Raw genomic sequence first — 17,745 nt, forward strand, 5'->3', positions numbered from 1 at the left:
TTCAAACAGGGTATTCAATTCCTTTGACGCAGGAAAAGTGACTGAGGAATTTGCAGAACATCCCTGATTGCCTCTATAAGAGCCTCTATTCCCTGTGACAGAGTAGCACCCCCCTCCAAATCCGCCTTGCCCTCCTCCATGTCTGACCCGTCAGCGTCAGACTGCAGGATATGGGCCAGAGATCGTTTTTGTGGACAAATGGGAGAGGATTGAGATGCTAGTTTGGGGACTGAAAGGGTCATTCCGAACTGATCGTAGCATTGGTAAATTTAGCACAGCTACGATTATCTTCCCTGACATGCGGGGGGGACGCCCAGCACAGGGCTAGTCCACCCCACATGTCAGGCCGCCCCCCTTCTCCCGCATAAGTACAAAAGCATCGCACAACGGTGATACTTTTGTACTTGTAGAGCAATTCCCAGCCAGCGCAGCTCCTGCGTCTGGCAGGGAGTTAATCATCGCTGGCAGGGTCGCAGCAGCTGCGTCTATTGTCAGGAAGCTGCTGCGGCCCGCCCCCCGCACGGTCAAGCCACGCCTGCCTTGGCCGTACCGTGCCCACAAAATGGCTGCCAAATGCCGCCACGCCACCCCCTCCTGCCCAGCGAACGCTTCTCAATGAGGTAGAGGCAATTGCTGGGCTGTGGCACCGGTGCAGTTCCGACCTGATCGGCTGCTGTGCGAAAACGCATAGCACCGAGCAGATCGGAATGACCCCGAGTCTCTATTCATAAACTCATCCACAGTCTGTCTTAAGTATTGCGTCTCTTTCTCACTGCGGGATAATTTCGTAGAAATATTGGAGATCATTCATTTAAAGGAACTAACCCACTCCGGTTCAGCCCCGCTATTCTGGGAAGGTGCACTGCCCTGAGTACCCAAGTAGTGAGCCCCTTAGTGAAGAGGAACACTACGCTGTACAAGAAACACACTCTTTGCCTGACATATTGTAAATGTGACAGCACACACACACACACACAGGAAAAGGTTAAGCACAATTAACTTCAGGGAGACACAGAGTTATTCGGAGCCAGCCCCCACCACGCCTTTATCGGTAATGCTAATGCCAAGCTTAGCCGGGTTGCAGACTAAGTACCCTAATAGGGGACTTAGTACACTAATAATCGCTCCCCCCCTTCTATGACCCCCTGGAACCGCTGGGGTAATCTGGAGTCTCTCCGGAGGAGCTGTGCGTCCCTGTCAGTCAGCATCTGTGTCCACTGCAGAGGGAAAATGGCGATGGCGAGCTGCTGTATCCGCTCATAGTGAAGGACCCGCCCCTTCAATAGCGCGCAGTCTTCCCGCTTTTTTATACTGGCTGAGGTAATCTGGTGCTTAAAATGGAGAGAAAACTCTTTTAAGGCTGTTATTGCCAGTGTGGTTACTGTGTACAGTGTACTGAAACGCAGCTGTGTACTGTGTCTGGAGACGCAATCCGCCCCGGTTAGAAGCCGTGTGTCTCAGTACCCTCATGCCGCCATAATGGCCGGTGCCCCGCTAACCGGGACGCCGGCTTAGTACTCAACACTCTTCATTCTTCTGGCTCGGTTAGGGGTGGCGGCGTGCTGCGGGAATGTACGCTCGCCATGGTGGGGCTTGAGAATAGTTCCCTCAGGAGCTTAGTGTCCTGTCAGCAGGGAACGGGACCATTAGCCCTTCAAGAGGTTGAACGTCAACTTCATGATTTTTTTCTCTCGATTATGAAACAGAGTACCATGCTGATTTTTTTATGTGGTAATAATATATACCTTTGTTAAGCACATGAAAAAATTGGGATATCTAATGTTGATTGAACCTAGCGTTTTTAAGTATTTTTGAAAAATGAGCGTTTTTGCAGTAACTCGAAACATAAGGCAGATAAAGTGATTTGGTATGGATTTTTGGATTCAGGAGGAAGAGTTAAAAGAGGGGTCAAATTTTGTGGTGATTCCTTAATAAACACCCGTGATACTTCAAATAAACTGGATGAAGAAGCCGCAATTAGGAAGTAATTTAATAAATTTAAAAATTAATATTTAATAAACAAATTGTCAGACAGTATTGATATCTGGCAGAAATAGTTGTTTTGACATCCTCTCTTAACTAAAAAAAAAAAAAAGTAAAAATCTGAGTTGGGTGGTGGACATTTCATTTTTTGGGGGTGATCTGATGTGAAATAACCCTGAGGTTGGTCTACTCTGTTCCAGGTGTCCGGGGAACTTGATGAAATACAGGAGTCTGCAGGTAATAGAACATGGATGGCCGCTCACACTTCCTCTATCTGGAAATGTGAGCGGCCCTCCACGTTCTTTTACCTTTAGGAGGTATGTTGTAGCTATACTCATTCTATTTGGTTATTTTTTTGTAGAACATCCAGATGTGTTGGCGCACGTTAGGATAAAAATGTAGGAATCACAAATTATTAATGCCCATTATAGTAGTGCCCATTATTTCCTGAGATTTGACCGAAGAAACCTTTATTTATGCATGATTCATCCTCATAAAAGAGTGAGTGCTGTACGTCCATCTTCATCTCTTAGATCAGAGGTTCTCAAACTCAGTCCTCGGGAGCCCACACAGTGCATGTTTTGCAGGTAACCCAGCAGGTGCACAGGTGTATTAATTACTCACTGACCCATTTTAAAAGGTCCACAGGTGGAGCCAATTATTTCACTTGCGATTCTGTGAGGAGACCTGCAAAACATGCACTATGTGGGCCCCCGATGACCGAGTTTGAGAACCTCTGTCTTAGATGCATGCATGTGAGGAAGAGGGAGTTTGTTAAATGGTGAAGACCCAAAAAGACCTTTATGTGCAATGCTTCAGTGAAAGTGCTTACCAGTGGGGCACGCTTACCTCTGGATATAGTTTTGTTTTCTGTCACGGGGTAGATTTACTGATAAACTTAATAAACTTACTTCACTGGAATATTTGTATTTTTTTACTTTAATATCTCATATGGAAAAGAACATTGTGAAACACAGAAGGAAAAATAGAAAGGAATTTCCATCAACTTAAACAAGGAACATATTATATATCAATATTGTTTACCGTATGTATATACTGATGTTATCATTTATAGTGCCTGTGACAGAGTTTCTCCCACCTTTATCATGTATTTTACCATTCAAAAGCTATGGCATGGTTACATTGAACACCATAGCTGTTTAACAATATGGTAGCCACCACAAATGGAATGTTCTTTGTGCAGAATGAATATATTTGACTGAAATCAGCAATAAACCTTATAAATTAAGCTGCCTGATTAGATAAAACTGTGTCTTGTGTAGTATGTATGTGTTGGGGAAACATTGTCCCTCCTAAGCTCCCATCACCTGGGAGAGACCACACTGCATTGGTGCAAGATGCATGCAAATGCCATATGCCAGCTTCAGTGTCACACTCACTCATGAGCAGTTTCCCTCCTGTTTCCCTATCTGACTCCCAACAGTAAAGCCGCAGAACTGCAGTTGTTGACTTATTTCCTTTTTTTTTTTTTTTTAATACATACATGGTGCACAAGGCACTTATTAAATCATACATTTTCTACAAGTCTGCCAGATACATTATAAATTCTTGCAAAAACCTTCTTCCAGCTTTGCTGATACCATATTTTTTCTCGGTCTCTTTATTCTTTTATTTTTAATCCCCAATTATTCAACAAGTTCTCACCTAATAGGTTTGGGAGCACAAACTCTTATTCTAAACATATTTGAATGATTGCACATGCTTGAATATTTGTTTAGAAACTATCCAAGGTTAGGCAGGATTATCGGAACAAAGAATCCTTTGTTTAGCCAATCAGTAGCTTGTGTACATGTGAACAGCAGTGTGTATGCCCTATGACTGAGACTAAAAAACAGCCCAAGGTTACAGTTAGAAGAATTAAGGATGTAAACAAAAGCCTGTTGTTAACAGGCTAGTTTACATTATTATGGCACTTTCTCCTTTCTAACCAACAAGCGACCACAAGAAACAGTTTTCCAGTAATGACTTGAACAAAAAGAAAAAAATATGTATAAACAGAAATACGTGTAGATAAAAGATCAGTCTGGAATTACAGTGAGCTCAGAAAGAACTGTTTAAACAAAATCTCATACACCATGAATTCTGAGCACTTATGCTTTTTTATGCATACTTTGTAGCAACCTCTGCTTGTGGTCATAGCTACATAAATAACCTCTTAATACAGGTTGAGTATCCCATATCCAAATATTCCGAAATACGGAATATTCCGAAATACGGATTTTTTTTAGAGTGAGATTGTGAAACCTTTGTTTTCTGATGGCTCAATGTACACAAACATTGATTAATACTCAAAGTTATTAAAAGTATTGTATTAAATGACCTTCAGGCTGTGTGTATAAGGTGTATATGAAACAAATGATTTGTGTGAATGTACACACACTTTGTTTAATGCACAAAGTTATAAAAAATATTGGCTAAAATGACCTTCAGGCTATGTGTATAAGGTGTATATGTAACATAAATGCATTCTGTGCTTAGACTTGGGTCCCATCACCATGATATCACATTATGGTATGCAATTATTCCAAAATACAGAAAAATCCGATATCCAAAATACTTCTGATCCCAAACATTTTGGATAAGGGATACTCAACCTGTACAAGTAAAATACAGTTTTCATAAAAGTAAAATAAAGGAGAGATACAGAAGGACCAGTACATTTTCGGTTTAATAACCTTCTTCAGGGATACAAACAACAGAATGCACATAGCTTTCATTAAATTCCCCTCATCATCACACAATTGTGCTCAAACAATCAGGCTCAATACTTGGCGTCTGACATTGCAGAAATGCTGCCTCCTCGCTGTGAAGTTGGGGGTTCTCATGGCGGCACTGTTGCCCTTCGTGACATCATTAGAAGACGCTGCAGTGCAAATGAGGCTGGATGGGTCCAGTGCAGTCCCCTCAGCATGGACCCTGCTTGCTTTAATACACTTGGATGATGGTGGAAGGTATTTAAGACAAGATATGTGCTTTGCTGTTTGTATTTCTGAAGAGGGTTATTAAGACGAAACATTGGAAACCTGCTGGATCACTGAATAGAATTGTCCATATATATGCATGTATGTGTGAATGTCTGATAGCATCTGTGGAGGTCTGAGAGGCATGCACAGGAAATGTGGGAGGTCTGTAACCATTCTTAAGGAAACATCCTAGCGTGTGCATAGCCATTTTTTTTTTTTTATTATTATTATCAGAAGTGTTCTTAAAGTTAAAGAAATTGCTGGACTTACATAATAGGCATATCTGTGCCAGCCATCAAAACACTTTTGGGACGTTCAATTTCTCCTTCTACTTTCATTCGCATGTTATTACCTTGCACTGCTGAATATTGATTATTTGACAACATTTTTATCAGCATTTGTTAGCTGTAGTAAGAGTCGTCTTTATTTTAATTCCTAAAGTGTTGGTAATCTGCTATGTCAATGTTTCTTTTGTTTGGGTCTTTGGTCCTTGATTGTAAACCAGAGGTTCCCAAATGCGGTCCTCAGGGCACCCCAACAGTCCAGGATTTAGGTATATCCATGGCTCAGCACAGATGGTTAAATCAAATTGACTGAGGTGCTAATTACATCAACTGTGGCCAAGCATGGATACATTTAAAACCTGGACCGTTGGGGTGCCTTGAGGACCACGTTTGGGAACCTTTGATTTCTGATAGCAGCCCTGTTAACAAATATTCTGAACTATCTACTTGGTACATCAAGCCTTAAGCTTCAGAAAAAACTTACCATCTAGAATTGAATTTGTATTGTCCATATTCTCTCTGCTGATGTCAGTTAGCCGCTTGATCACCTGGCTTTGACTACTCAGTTTCTTCTTAAGATCTCTCAGAACAAACACCACTTGACTCGAGATAATAATTTTCTACAATAAAGATAAAACAACAGTAGAACAATGTATTTCTTTCATCAGGGGTTTTACATGTTTTAGGGAAAGTTTTTATAGAACAAACCATTACATTATTGTTACTTTAAAGTGGAAAGATGCTTCAAAATGTTGCCTTTCACTGTCACAATATAGCCTTAAAATTGAGCCTGCATGCTCAATCTAGCGGGTCGCTAACTTCAGCGCTCTGTGAAGTGAGCGCCCCCCCCCCCCCCTGAGCGGTCTGTGTTAAGATCGCTCAGCACACATCTCTCCCATCAGTACTGGGCTTTAGCATTCTGCATGCTCTGAGGCAGAGTGTGCATAACTATGAGAACTACTGTATGGAAGAGTCGTAAACAACTCGGTTGCATTTCCATTTGTGGCTGAATGGGTGTTATTGAGTGGGAACAGTGCAGTGCCAAGGGCACGTCATGGGTACATTTATTATTAACAGTTTCTTATATAGCGCAGCAAATTCCATTGTGCTTTACAATTGGTAATAACTAGGGAGGCCAATCCCGGGATCGGGATAGGCGGGATCCCGGGATTTGGGCCCAAAAATGCCGGGGTTTGAATCCCGGGATTGGAGCATCCAATCCCGGGATTCACGGGATTATACTGCGCATGCGCGGCGGCGGGAGGGTGGTTGTGTAAGTAATAGTACTTACTAATATTAGGCGGGCGGCAGCCATGAACAAGTTGAACACGGCGGCATTTCAAATGTAGTGCCGGCTGCCAGCCAATCAGAGCTGGCGGACCGGCAGCCAATCAGGGAAGCTGCAGCGGCAGCCAATCAGGAGCGACTGCTGCGGCCGCTTCCCTGATTGGCTACCGGTCCGCCAGCTCTGGTTGGCTGGCGGCCGGCGCTTCATTTGAAATGCCGCCGCGTTCAGTGTGTTAATGGTTGCCGCCCGTCTAGTAAGTACTACTACTTACACCCACCCTCTCTCCTTCCGTGCAGTCAGTGCTCCCTATACAGCCTTCCTCCCTCCCTCCCGCGCCGCCACCAACCCTCCCTGCCGTGACCTACACCCTCCCTTCTGAGTTCCTCACCGCTACCTACTACCTCCCACACCGCTACCTACACCCTCCCTACCTCCCACACCGCTACCTACACCCTCCCTACCTCCCGCACCGCTACCTACACCCTCCCTCCAGCACTGCTCCCTACAACTTTCTCTGATCCCTACTGCAATCCCGGGATTGACCGTTTTTCAATCCCGAATCCCGGGATTGAAAAAACGGCCCAGGATTGGCCTCCCTAGTAATAACAATGATAAAACAAAACTGAATAATAATAGACGGTCAGAGGTAGGAAGGACCTGCTCGCAAGCTTACAATCTATAGGGAAATAGTCATTGATACACAAGGATATGTGCTATCTATTGCATAATTGTCCACCAGATTGCAAAGGTTCATTGTGGGCTGTATGATATGGTCACACCGCAATGATGAACAGGGTCAGGAGGATGAGAAGTAAAGAAATAGTAAATATGTGAAGATATGTGGGGACTGTTCATTGGGGAAGTAATTGGATAGGAAAGCTTACGAAGATTATGTAGGCGGATCTAGAATTTGAAAAGTTTGCCTGAAGAGGTGCATTTTCATGGGACACTTGAAGGTTTGGAGACTAGAAGAGAGTCTTATTGTACATGGGAGGGCATTCCACAGAGTAGGTGCAGCACAAAGAAAGTCGAGCCATCGTAAATAGGAGCAAATAATGTGTGTGGATGAGAGACGTAGGTCTTGTGAAGAACGAAGAGGTCGGATGGGGAGATATTTTGAGATAAGTGTAGAGATGTACGTTGGTGTTGTTTGGTTAATGGCCTTGTGTGTGAGTAAAAGTATTTTATATTGTATACGGTAGAATAGAGGTAACGAATGGAGGGACTGACAGAGTGGATCTACAGACAATGAACATCTAGCGAGGAAAATTAGCCTTGCCGGTATATTCAAAATGGATTATACAGTAGTGGTGAGAGTCTCTTTTTGGTAAGACAACTAAGATGACTATTGCAATAATCAATGTGGGAGATAACGAGAGCATGGATATATAGACAGAATTGCAGGCTATACTGAGATAAGCACACAGATCTGACTGATTTGAACAGATCTCTTGTACCGGCTATAGGGAAACGGTTACCAAACCGATAGTCGGGATCCTGTACGTCACAATACAGACGCCAGAATCCCGACTAGCAGTGAAGTACCGCTGCCGGAAACCCACCGCCACAGGCTTTTCTCCCTCTATGGGTGTCTATGACACCCATAGAGGGAGAATGTAACCTGTGACGAGCGCAGCGAGCCACCGTACCCGCAAGGGGCTTGCTAGCGCTCGCCCCGCTGCCGGAAAACTGGTAGCCGGGATCCCGCTGTCGGTATACTGACGGTCAGGATCCCGGCCACTGGTTTTTCATACTGATCTCCTGCTATACACTGGTGAATATGTACGCTGATAATGATGATGGTTAGCTACTTCCTCAAGCGGATGGATACGGGCAGCGCATATGGGTGAATATCTACATTTACAGCACAGCCAACTTAATGCAACTCTGAGATACCAACTTTTATGACTAATTACTAATTTGAAGGTAGTAAACATCACAGCCAATCAGCTTTAAGATAGTGTTACTACAGTAGTAGGGCCAGAACTACAGTCCCAATATTAGAGTTATATTAAAAGTTATCTATTAAAATTAATGATAAATGATTGCAATTCTGAAATACAATATGTATGGGGCACTCATTGGTGCAGAAACCAAGATGATGCCTGAAAAGTAAAAATAAAAAACCACAAAAGTACACAAACACCACTTGCAAGGGCAGATAGGCAAATGACCTTACAAAACAGAAAAGACAGAACTGCAGCTAAAAAACAAAACTACCTGTATCCCAACATGATTAGGTTCATTATGATCCTCCTTAGAACAGAAGGACCGATGTTCTTCCGCTGGTTGCTGCCCCCCAGAATTCTACAAGACTCACAGCATTTTATATGACATGAAGCATTAATGAGAAGCTAAATGATACAAGTTCAGGTGGATTTTTCCGGCGTTTGGTTCCAATCTGTATTTGTGCCTTAAATTTTTCTTTTTCATTTTGTATACCAATTATTTTACTTAGGGCTTAAATATATAAACTAGACAGCACATAATGAGAAAGGAAATATTCCGCATGCTTGACTTTGTTCACTAGTTCTGTAAAATGGGAAGCACTGGTAATTGTTCAAACCACTTACCTCTTCATTCTAAATAATGAGCTGCTGAGCACAGACACTTCAAGTGGCTTTGCAATGGCTACAGGCAGTGTTGTTTATAGTAAATAGAAAATAATTGCTTCTTCAATGGGACAGAGGTAAAGTGTATTTATATTTCTGACAAACTGTTGTAACTAACCATAAACATAATTTACCAAGAGTGCAGTCTAAAAAGTATAGGGTTTCAACAATCTGATTTATTGCCCTGTAGTACAAATGTTCTTTCTAAAAAAACAAACAAAAAAAACAATATTTACATCTGTTCAATGTTTTTTTAGTGGGTGATGGCATCAATACTGAAACCATCCTTGTCCAAACATTTCAGCCCATACAAACTTGTAAGCACTGATGAAACCTGCAGCACATGTGACCTCTCAAGAGCACCAAAGCTCTAAATGAATGTCTCCCTCTCTAGATGATAAATCAAGTACAATAGATCCTTGCTAACACAATCTTAAGATTTATGCCCTCATTTATCAAACTCTTTTTGCCCTTAATTTTCCTGTAGTGTGTTATTTAGGGTTGTTCCTTATTCTTTATTAACCCCCAGCGCCATTTTACAAAGTTGTTTTTTTTCCCACTCTCTCACTGACTGAGCATGGTAGTCCTTATTTATCATTGTTTGCACTAACTGTTTTAGCGCTCGCAGCGCTATTTGCATCTCGACCGCCCTTCTCATCTTTTAAATAGCCCTGCTCTCAGCTCTGCACTACGCTCCAGGACTAGAGATGGCTACTGACTCACTGTCTCAACACAGTGACTCGAATCATCAGGAAGTATGAATGATTCGAGTCACTCACTGTTTAATGAGTTGAGACAGCTGCAGCAGTAGTTTCTCTCAGCCAGAGGGAGGGAACTCAGTGTGTCCTTCAGTCAGTGTGTTCTGCTGAGTGTCTTTAGCTGTGATTGGCCAGAGGCTATACCAGGTGACACCCAGTGGCAGGGGGGAGGGAGCAGTCACGACTCACCAGTCAGTGAGTGCTGTGCTGCTGTGCCTGATCCATTTCATGAATCATGATTCATCCTGAGTCTGCCAGTGAGTTGAGACAGTTGTACACTGTGTAGACTCAGTGACTCAGTGGATGGATCTGATTCATGCAGCATGGAGGTGGAGCCCCTGTGGTACAGTGTTCTCAACTCACTGTTCCTGCTCAATGTGATTGTGGGTGGCAAACTCCCTGGAGGCTAAATAGTGGATAATATAATAAATCCAAGCCCACCTAAAAAAAAGCCCACCTAAAATCATCCAATTAGCAAAGTATGCAAAGTAAAAAAATTTTTTTTAAATTTGGTTTAGTTACAGACTGAATGATGTGTTTCATGGCAGTTAAGCTTTCTCTCCTCAACCAGAAGTAATGTGCATATTCTGTATACTAGTATGCAATAAGTGGTTATTAATAATATATCAACATAACAGTGAAACTATGTTAATATATTATTAACAATCAGTGCATAAGCAGCTGCCTCCCCCAGATGCACTGCACAATCACTGCAGCTGAATAACTCCCTCCATGAGTCCAGCACTGATCCTCCAGCACTGGCAACTCACTGATTCATGTGCAGTCTCTGCAATACATTAAAATACAAATGAGTCATCACTCATGTGCCGAGACACTGACTCGAGACACTTCACTGAACTGAGTCATGTGTCTCAACTCAGTTCAGTGAATCACTTTGCCCATGACTATCCAGGACACTGTCCTGAAGCTTCCTGCTTTGCTCCCATAATGCTCAGCGGCATCCTTGTTTCTATAGTAACAGACCCGCCTTGCTGAGACGCTGAAGACTCCAGCTCTAGACCCGCCTCCAAAATGTCTTCAGCATCTGGAAAAAGCTACTGCACATGTGACAGGAAATTGCCAAGATGGCGCATGCGCAGTAAGTGAAGTTGCAAGTGCTAAACGTCATACTTCAGCGCTGCTTAAGCCTTAAAAGCAGCGCTGACAGCTCAAATAATGCTACCACTCGCTGGAGTGATTAAGAATGTTAAATACACTGCCAAGAAAAAAAAAAAAAAACACCACAGTGAGTGAAAACGTTGATTTGCACTGCACTATAACACTTCTGATAAATGGGGTCATTAATCAGCCATTTTATGATGAAAGTGATCTTACCTTAATGAGTTTGGAGCAGTATTGCAGATGCCTGACCAGTGTGATGTCCAGGCTTTCATTTCCTGTAGTGAGTGGTAGGGGGCTGCTTGCCACACTGGTACCAACACCAGTGTCTTCTGTTAATGCCTCGCTCAGGTGTCCCCTAGCCTCTGGATGCTGGGCTCTGTAACTGTAAGACACATTCATTACAATGTGGGTCTGAGATATAATATGTTTATTACCAGTTATTTATATAGTGCTGTGCTTTACAGAGAGAATATTTGGCCATTCACATCAGTACCTGCCCCAGTGGAGCATACAATCTATATTCCCTACCACACACACATGTTCACGCTAGGGTTAATTTTGTTGGGATCCAATTAACCTACGAGTATATTTTTGAATTGTGGGAGTACTGGAGTACCCAGAGGAAACCCACACAACTAGGGGGAGAATATATAAACTCCACACAGTTCGAGCCATGGTGAGAATTAAACCCATGATCTCAGTGCTGTGAGGCAGTAATGTTAACCATTACAACATTCATGCTTATGTTGTGCTGCATGCTTATGCAGGGATGCTCATAAATGGTGGGACAGGTACAATGTACCCAGGCCTAAATTTGTGCTAATGGTGCTACAGATGGATCTTCAGCCCTTTCTGAGCATTCACCATCTGAGCTGGATTGTGATGGTAAAGAGAAAGTGCAGACCAATCACTGCATATTAATTTGCGCGTCCTCATCTGCCCTTCGTCACATGCAGACTGAGAAAGGGGACAAATGGGTTTATTTACTAGATATCAATTTAGTCGATTTTGTGTTTTTAGTAAATTTTGCAATTTGGAGATTTACTAAAGGCAAAACAGACTGAAAAATCAACCAAAATCTACCCATTTTCCAAGGAGTTCCAGGCCTGGGCAGACCAGTTTGGTGGTGATTTCCGTGACACTGCGCTTGCTTTGCCCGATTTCTCACTACCAGACCAGTTTCCGAGGTCCGGGCTGGTGATTTTTTTTTTTTTTTTGACGGAGGGAGGGGGGGAAGGGGGGGATTTATCTTTTAATTTTTAACTATTTCATTCACCTTTAACACCAAGTAGCCATTGCACAGATCATAGTGATGGATGGACAGGTTTGCTGTCATGTTTGAGCTATTTACTGTCAGTTATGAAAGAAGATTGATGATAAAAATTTGGCTATTGCAGTAGGAAATGCAACCGATGTTGGTCGATTTAGATTGATTGGATAATATAAAAATCGACCTTTGGTATATATACCCCCCAATACTCATTTGCACCTGGGCCTGCAGTTGCTCTCGGTAGGATCTATGTTTAAGCCTATAGAAAGAACTACTAGTACTGTATAATACAGAAATTAAGGCGTTGCACTAGAGGAATCATGTGCATGGTAGATTCCATGTTATGCGGATAACAGTTACTAGTAGTCTGTTTCCATGTTCATATTAATGCAATGGCAAAGATTACTAATATCCCAACTTCTTACATCAGCTCTCTAAAGCCAGTCTGTAAGATCAAAGCCTCAGACAAAAAACACAAGGCTTGTGTGCAAACAAGAAAACAGAGAGGAGGGGCCCCTGGGGCATCTGTAAGCCATGTTTACACTGCATTTGCGGTCATAGATTGAGAAGTGTAAATATTTATTCTAAGTAATATTGTAAATATGAACTCATAGGAAGAATTCATATACTGCTTTGCGTTGTGCTGCACTTGCAGTGTGTCCCACATTCTTCTTGCTGGGCTGAGCATAGAGCACAGTAAGCTTACATTCAATTCTGTTTCCAATGGTATAATTATTGCAGATTAGAGGTTAATACATGTAAATGTATACCAGCATTAATTCTGTATCTTTTAGTAAAATGAACGATTTGACTTGTTCAAATAAGTAATAATTTACTTTCTTTCCGTACCCTTATCAATTAGGTTAAACTATACTGTGTATGGATATATCTATATAGATTCCATACCTTCCCCACCTGTGGCTCAGGTGTATCTGGAAAAGGACGAGAGGCAGCACTCCAAGGACTTGAAAAATAATTTTTTATGTGCAAAACATGGCAGGACAAAAAAGTGCAAACAATGGTAGAAACATGGAGGTCTTACGACGTTTCAAGGCAGCAAGCCTTTTCCTCAGGTAAGTTAACCCATGTAGAATGTGATGTGCAAAATACTGAGGCAACAAAAAAAAATTAAGCTATAATTCCGACCTGTATAATTTAAGGAAACGCACAAACTAATAAGTATATAGAACCCCATATCTTCTAAATCAAGTTCCTGTTTTTATTTAAAGGACACGACCCAATGACTAGGACTCAATGTAAACAACAGTATGTACACAATAACATTGGACATAGAGTTGTACAGGAGTACTACCAGTGACGTGTGGTGAGGTAAGGCAGAGCCTTTCCTGTTATACTAACGTATACGCCATAGTTTTGACTAAAGTATATGAAAAATACAAAGACTATATTAGCAATATCTTGTTTGTATTATTTTAATCCTTTTTATAGTCTAAACTCTGGAGGAAAAAGTCTATGGCAGGGAGCCTACTTTCTGCACATCTCTGATCAAAACTCACCAAATTTCCAGCTGCTGTACCTGTGTATAGTGCCCACATGAACCCTTTGGGTCATATATTGTGTATAAATCTGGCTCTGGTACTAGCCAGTGTCTCCTGAGCCATTTACCTCACTGCAGGTCCCTGAATACTACATACCCATTCCTCATTAGTGTACACAGGGCCTGACACAGAAAATCAATTTGTACACTGTGGAGTGATAGTTTTGCCATTGCGCATGCATATAAGTTGCACTGCGTATAAGTCGGTGCAATGGTGGTTGCAGATAGGATTTATTTGCAATGTGAGTTTGTGATTCTGTACTGTTACAATGGCTCCGGAGTCTGACTTCCTGCAGCCATGCTGTGCGACTGTAGGGTCACTCAGGTGGTCGGTTTTCAATCGACATGTAACCGATGTCTGCATCATCATACACAAAAGAAGGATCTTAGATGCCTCAAGTGGGCATCTCAATAGAAATCACGGCGTCTGTGTCATGTGCATATTTTCGATGCGTAGTAAATTGCTGCTGTCCCAGCTTTCAGACAGTACAACGAAACGCACCAGTAGCTGCAGAGGATGATTTTGAATTATTTTTGAAATATAGTGTGAGTGTGTATTCACACAGAGATTCCCATCAGCTGACTGAATACTTACAGCTTGCCTCTGTTGTATTTATCAGTATCCCTGCTGATGAGGGAAACTAATGTTCCTAATGTATAAGCAGTACTCCTTCTAACATGGTTGTGCCTTATGCATCAATGTGATCATTGGTTTTTAGTGATATTGTAGCATGCATCCTTATAAAACTAGCTGTCTCCCTTACACAATACCAACTGTCACAGCTTCCCATGAACTTTGCTTGGAGAAGAACAGGCGAAACCCTGGATGTGGAGCAGTGGGCCTATATTTGAGAGGAGGTTGATAGATTTTCAATCTGCACACATATTAAATTATACTAAAAATAAGGTGTTATATGGTACCCAAGAGACTTCAGACTACTTTCCTTTCCACATGGAATCTGTGTCAGCACTACTGACACTTTGTGACACATTAGTGGTCCTGCCGTTGGATAACAATTTTCTAGAACAGAGAGACCTTATTCCACAATGGTCTTTCTTACGTCTACTCTCACCTTTCACTTCCTTCCTGTTACAATCTGCTGCCAGGATGTCAGAGTTGCTAGTCCTGACTGTTGCTAGGCAACAGTGAAGCTGTCAGTATTGTGGAGGCATTCCGCTGCAGTCAGCCTGTACTCAAGCTCTCAGAGTGTGTACAGCGCAGCTGCAATTGAGTCTGCAATCAAGGAAGCTGACTTGCATTGGTTTCTCTTCCTGTTAAAATTCAGTAAGGACCAGTATTCCCTGCCAGTTAAAGTCCTCAGTTACCATGGGAGCCCTTGCTGCTCTGAGTTGTATTCAGGTCTTCCAGTTTATCCAATAAACCTGGTCTGTCAGTCATACCCAGCAATCCACGTTACAGTTTATCTTGCGAGTTCACATTACAGTCAATCCTGCAAACTTGGTCAGTCATACCCCGCAATACACATTACAGTTATTCTGCAAGTTCACGTTATAGTCAATCCTGCAAACTTGGTCCGTCAGTCATACCCAGCAATTCACGTTACAGTATGTCTTGCAGGTTCATGTTACAGTCAATCCAGAAAACCTGGTCCATCAGTCACATCCTGCAAACCACGCTACAGATTATCCAGCAAGCCCTCGTGTCTGTTTATCCAGCGAACTTGGTCTGCCATCAAGGCACTCCATAAGGTATAGTTTCTGTCAGTCCTGCACATCAAGTCAGTTTGCAAACATCTCTCCAGGCTAAGCCTTGATCCTCCCAGTACACTTGACCTGCCAGCTGATGAACTGCAAAGCCAAGCAACTTTGGCTCTAGATTTCTGGCTGGACTGTTGCTATTCACTGCTATCTGGCATCACTGGTCAATTGGGTGAGCTCCTACTGCTGGAGGAATTAATTCCAGGAGGCCACATAAGTACCAGTGTGCACAACCAGCACTAAGGACACAGCAGGGGGTTGCTAATGGTGAAACACCTCTTGAAGGCTTTAGGAGTCTCACCCTAATAGAGCTGGTGCTTCCCTCAACTAGGACCAAGACAGCTACATTTCTAACTAGTACTGGAGCTCTCTACTGCACTTTTGCAAGTCCAAGGATCCTTCACTGGAGTTCTCTTCAGCATCTTGCGAGTCCAAGAATCTAGTTGTTCAAAACATTATATCCGGCCAACACTGAGAAGGCCTTGGGAGTTCATTGCTCAGAATGGATCATTCTCCACAGAATTCGGCTCAAATTCTGGCTGGACAAATCCAAGGTTTGACCCAGAAGCTTCAAGAACTCACCTTACAAGTTGCCTCTCAGGGTGATCAAATCAAGGCTGCCTCAGCTTGCCAAAGATCCACTGAGCCAAAAGTGAATCTCCCGGATTGGTTCTCCGGGGATAGGAGCAAATTTTTTAATTTCCGGGAGGCTTGTAAATTATACTTCAAATTAAGACCCTTTCTTCGGGTTCCGAGACGGGTTCAATGATTTGGAATGATCATTTCTTGGATCTGCAAACCAGGACCGTTGAATTGCCAGAGGATTCCAAAACTCTTTGTTCAGTAAATGCCTTCTTCACTGCAATGGGACTCTTGTATGATGACCCGGACTGGATGGCCTCTGCAGAGGAAAATCTTCGAATGCTCAGACAACGCGGTCCAGCTGAGGCATATTGTACAGAGTTCAGGAGATGGGCGGTTGACTCCGGGTGGAACAATGCTGCTCTCAGGAGTCAATTCCGAATAGGTCACTTGGAACAAATCAGGGATTGTCTGGTGCAGTATCCAGCTCCTGTGTCTCTGGACAGTTTTATGCAACTGGATATTCGGTTAGAGTTAGACCAACGCTTCCGAGAACGGAGGCGTGAAAAGGAGTTTGGGATGCCATCATCTTGACCATCAAGTATGGACATCTCTGATGATTCTGAGGAACCCATGCAGCAAGGCACTGTCTATTTGTCTTCGGGGAGAAAAGGAAAAGGCATTCCTGGGGTCTGTGTCTTTATTGTGGTGGACAAGGTCATTGTGTCAGCATATGCCCTCGTAAAACCACCAAAATACAGAGCCTAAACGATGCAGGGAGAATTAATTTGGGCATGTCCACCATCTCTCCCTCCAATTCCATCCTAGTTCCTGCGAAAATCTCCTTTGCGGAGAAAAAGGCCAGAGTCACAGACTTCTTGTATAGCGGAGCAGCAGGCAACTTTTTGGACTTGGCATTCGCTAGATCCTTGGGAATACCAGCTGAATTACTGGACTCCCCAATCTCCGTCTGCGTGCTTGATGGTAATTCTCTCATTAATGGCCAAATTTCTTCTCAGACTCCGCCTCTTTGTTTCACGGTTGGAATCCTACACTCTGAAGATCTTGCATTTTATCTGATTCATTGCCCATTTGAACCTGTCATACTCGGTCTGCCTTGGATAAGGAGACACAATCCATTTATTGATTGGGAAGTTGGAGAGATTATTCGATGGGGTGCTGATTGTGGAGCCAACTGACTCATGCTTCGTGTTCCTTCGTGAATGTTTCAACCAGTCTTGAAAGGCGTAGCTGCACCCTCAGCCGTTTCAAGATGTCTTCTCCAAGAAATAGGCTGATGTTCTCCCTCCTCATCGTCCTTTCGATTGTCCAACAGATCTGGTTCCAGATGAAAGGTTACCAAAAGGAAGATTATATGCTGTCTTTGTTCTGGGGACACAAGCTATGGAACAATATATCCAAGAAAATGTGGCCAAGGGATGTATTCGTCCTTCAAGATTTCTGATGGGAGCAGGTTTCTTTTTTTTTGGTTGCCAAGAAAGATGGCTCCTTACGTCCTCCCATCGATTACAAAGCCCCGAATAAGGGGACCATAAAAAAATCTTATTCTCTTCCCCTTATTTCC

General features: G+C 42.8%; 1 protein-coding gene across 2 annotated transcripts in view; it reads right to left on the reverse strand.

Annotated features, from left to right (window-relative positions):
- Nucleotides 1-17,745, reverse strand: part of RIPOR2 (RHO family interacting cell polarization regulator 2) — a 265,938-nt gene that overhangs the window by 88,337 nt on the left and 159,856 nt on the right. For both annotated transcript variants that reach the window (XM_063923277.1, XM_063923278.1), the window contains exons 15-16: nucleotides 11,245-11,413; nucleotides 5,736-5,871 (exon numbers count right to left, since the gene is read on the reverse strand). In XM_063923277.1, the coding sequence (XP_063779347.1) occupies nucleotides 5,736-5,871; nucleotides 11,245-11,413 (305 nt within the window). The remainder of the gene's footprint in view (nucleotides 1-5,735; nucleotides 5,872-11,244; nucleotides 11,414-17,745) is intronic.

The sequence above is a fragment of the Pseudophryne corroboree genome, chromosome 5 (assembly GCF_028390025.1).
Source record: "Pseudophryne corroboree isolate aPseCor3 chromosome 5, aPseCor3.hap2, whole genome shotgun sequence".
NCBI classification, from domain to species: domain Eukaryota; kingdom Metazoa; phylum Chordata; class Amphibia; order Anura; family Myobatrachidae; genus Pseudophryne; species Pseudophryne corroboree.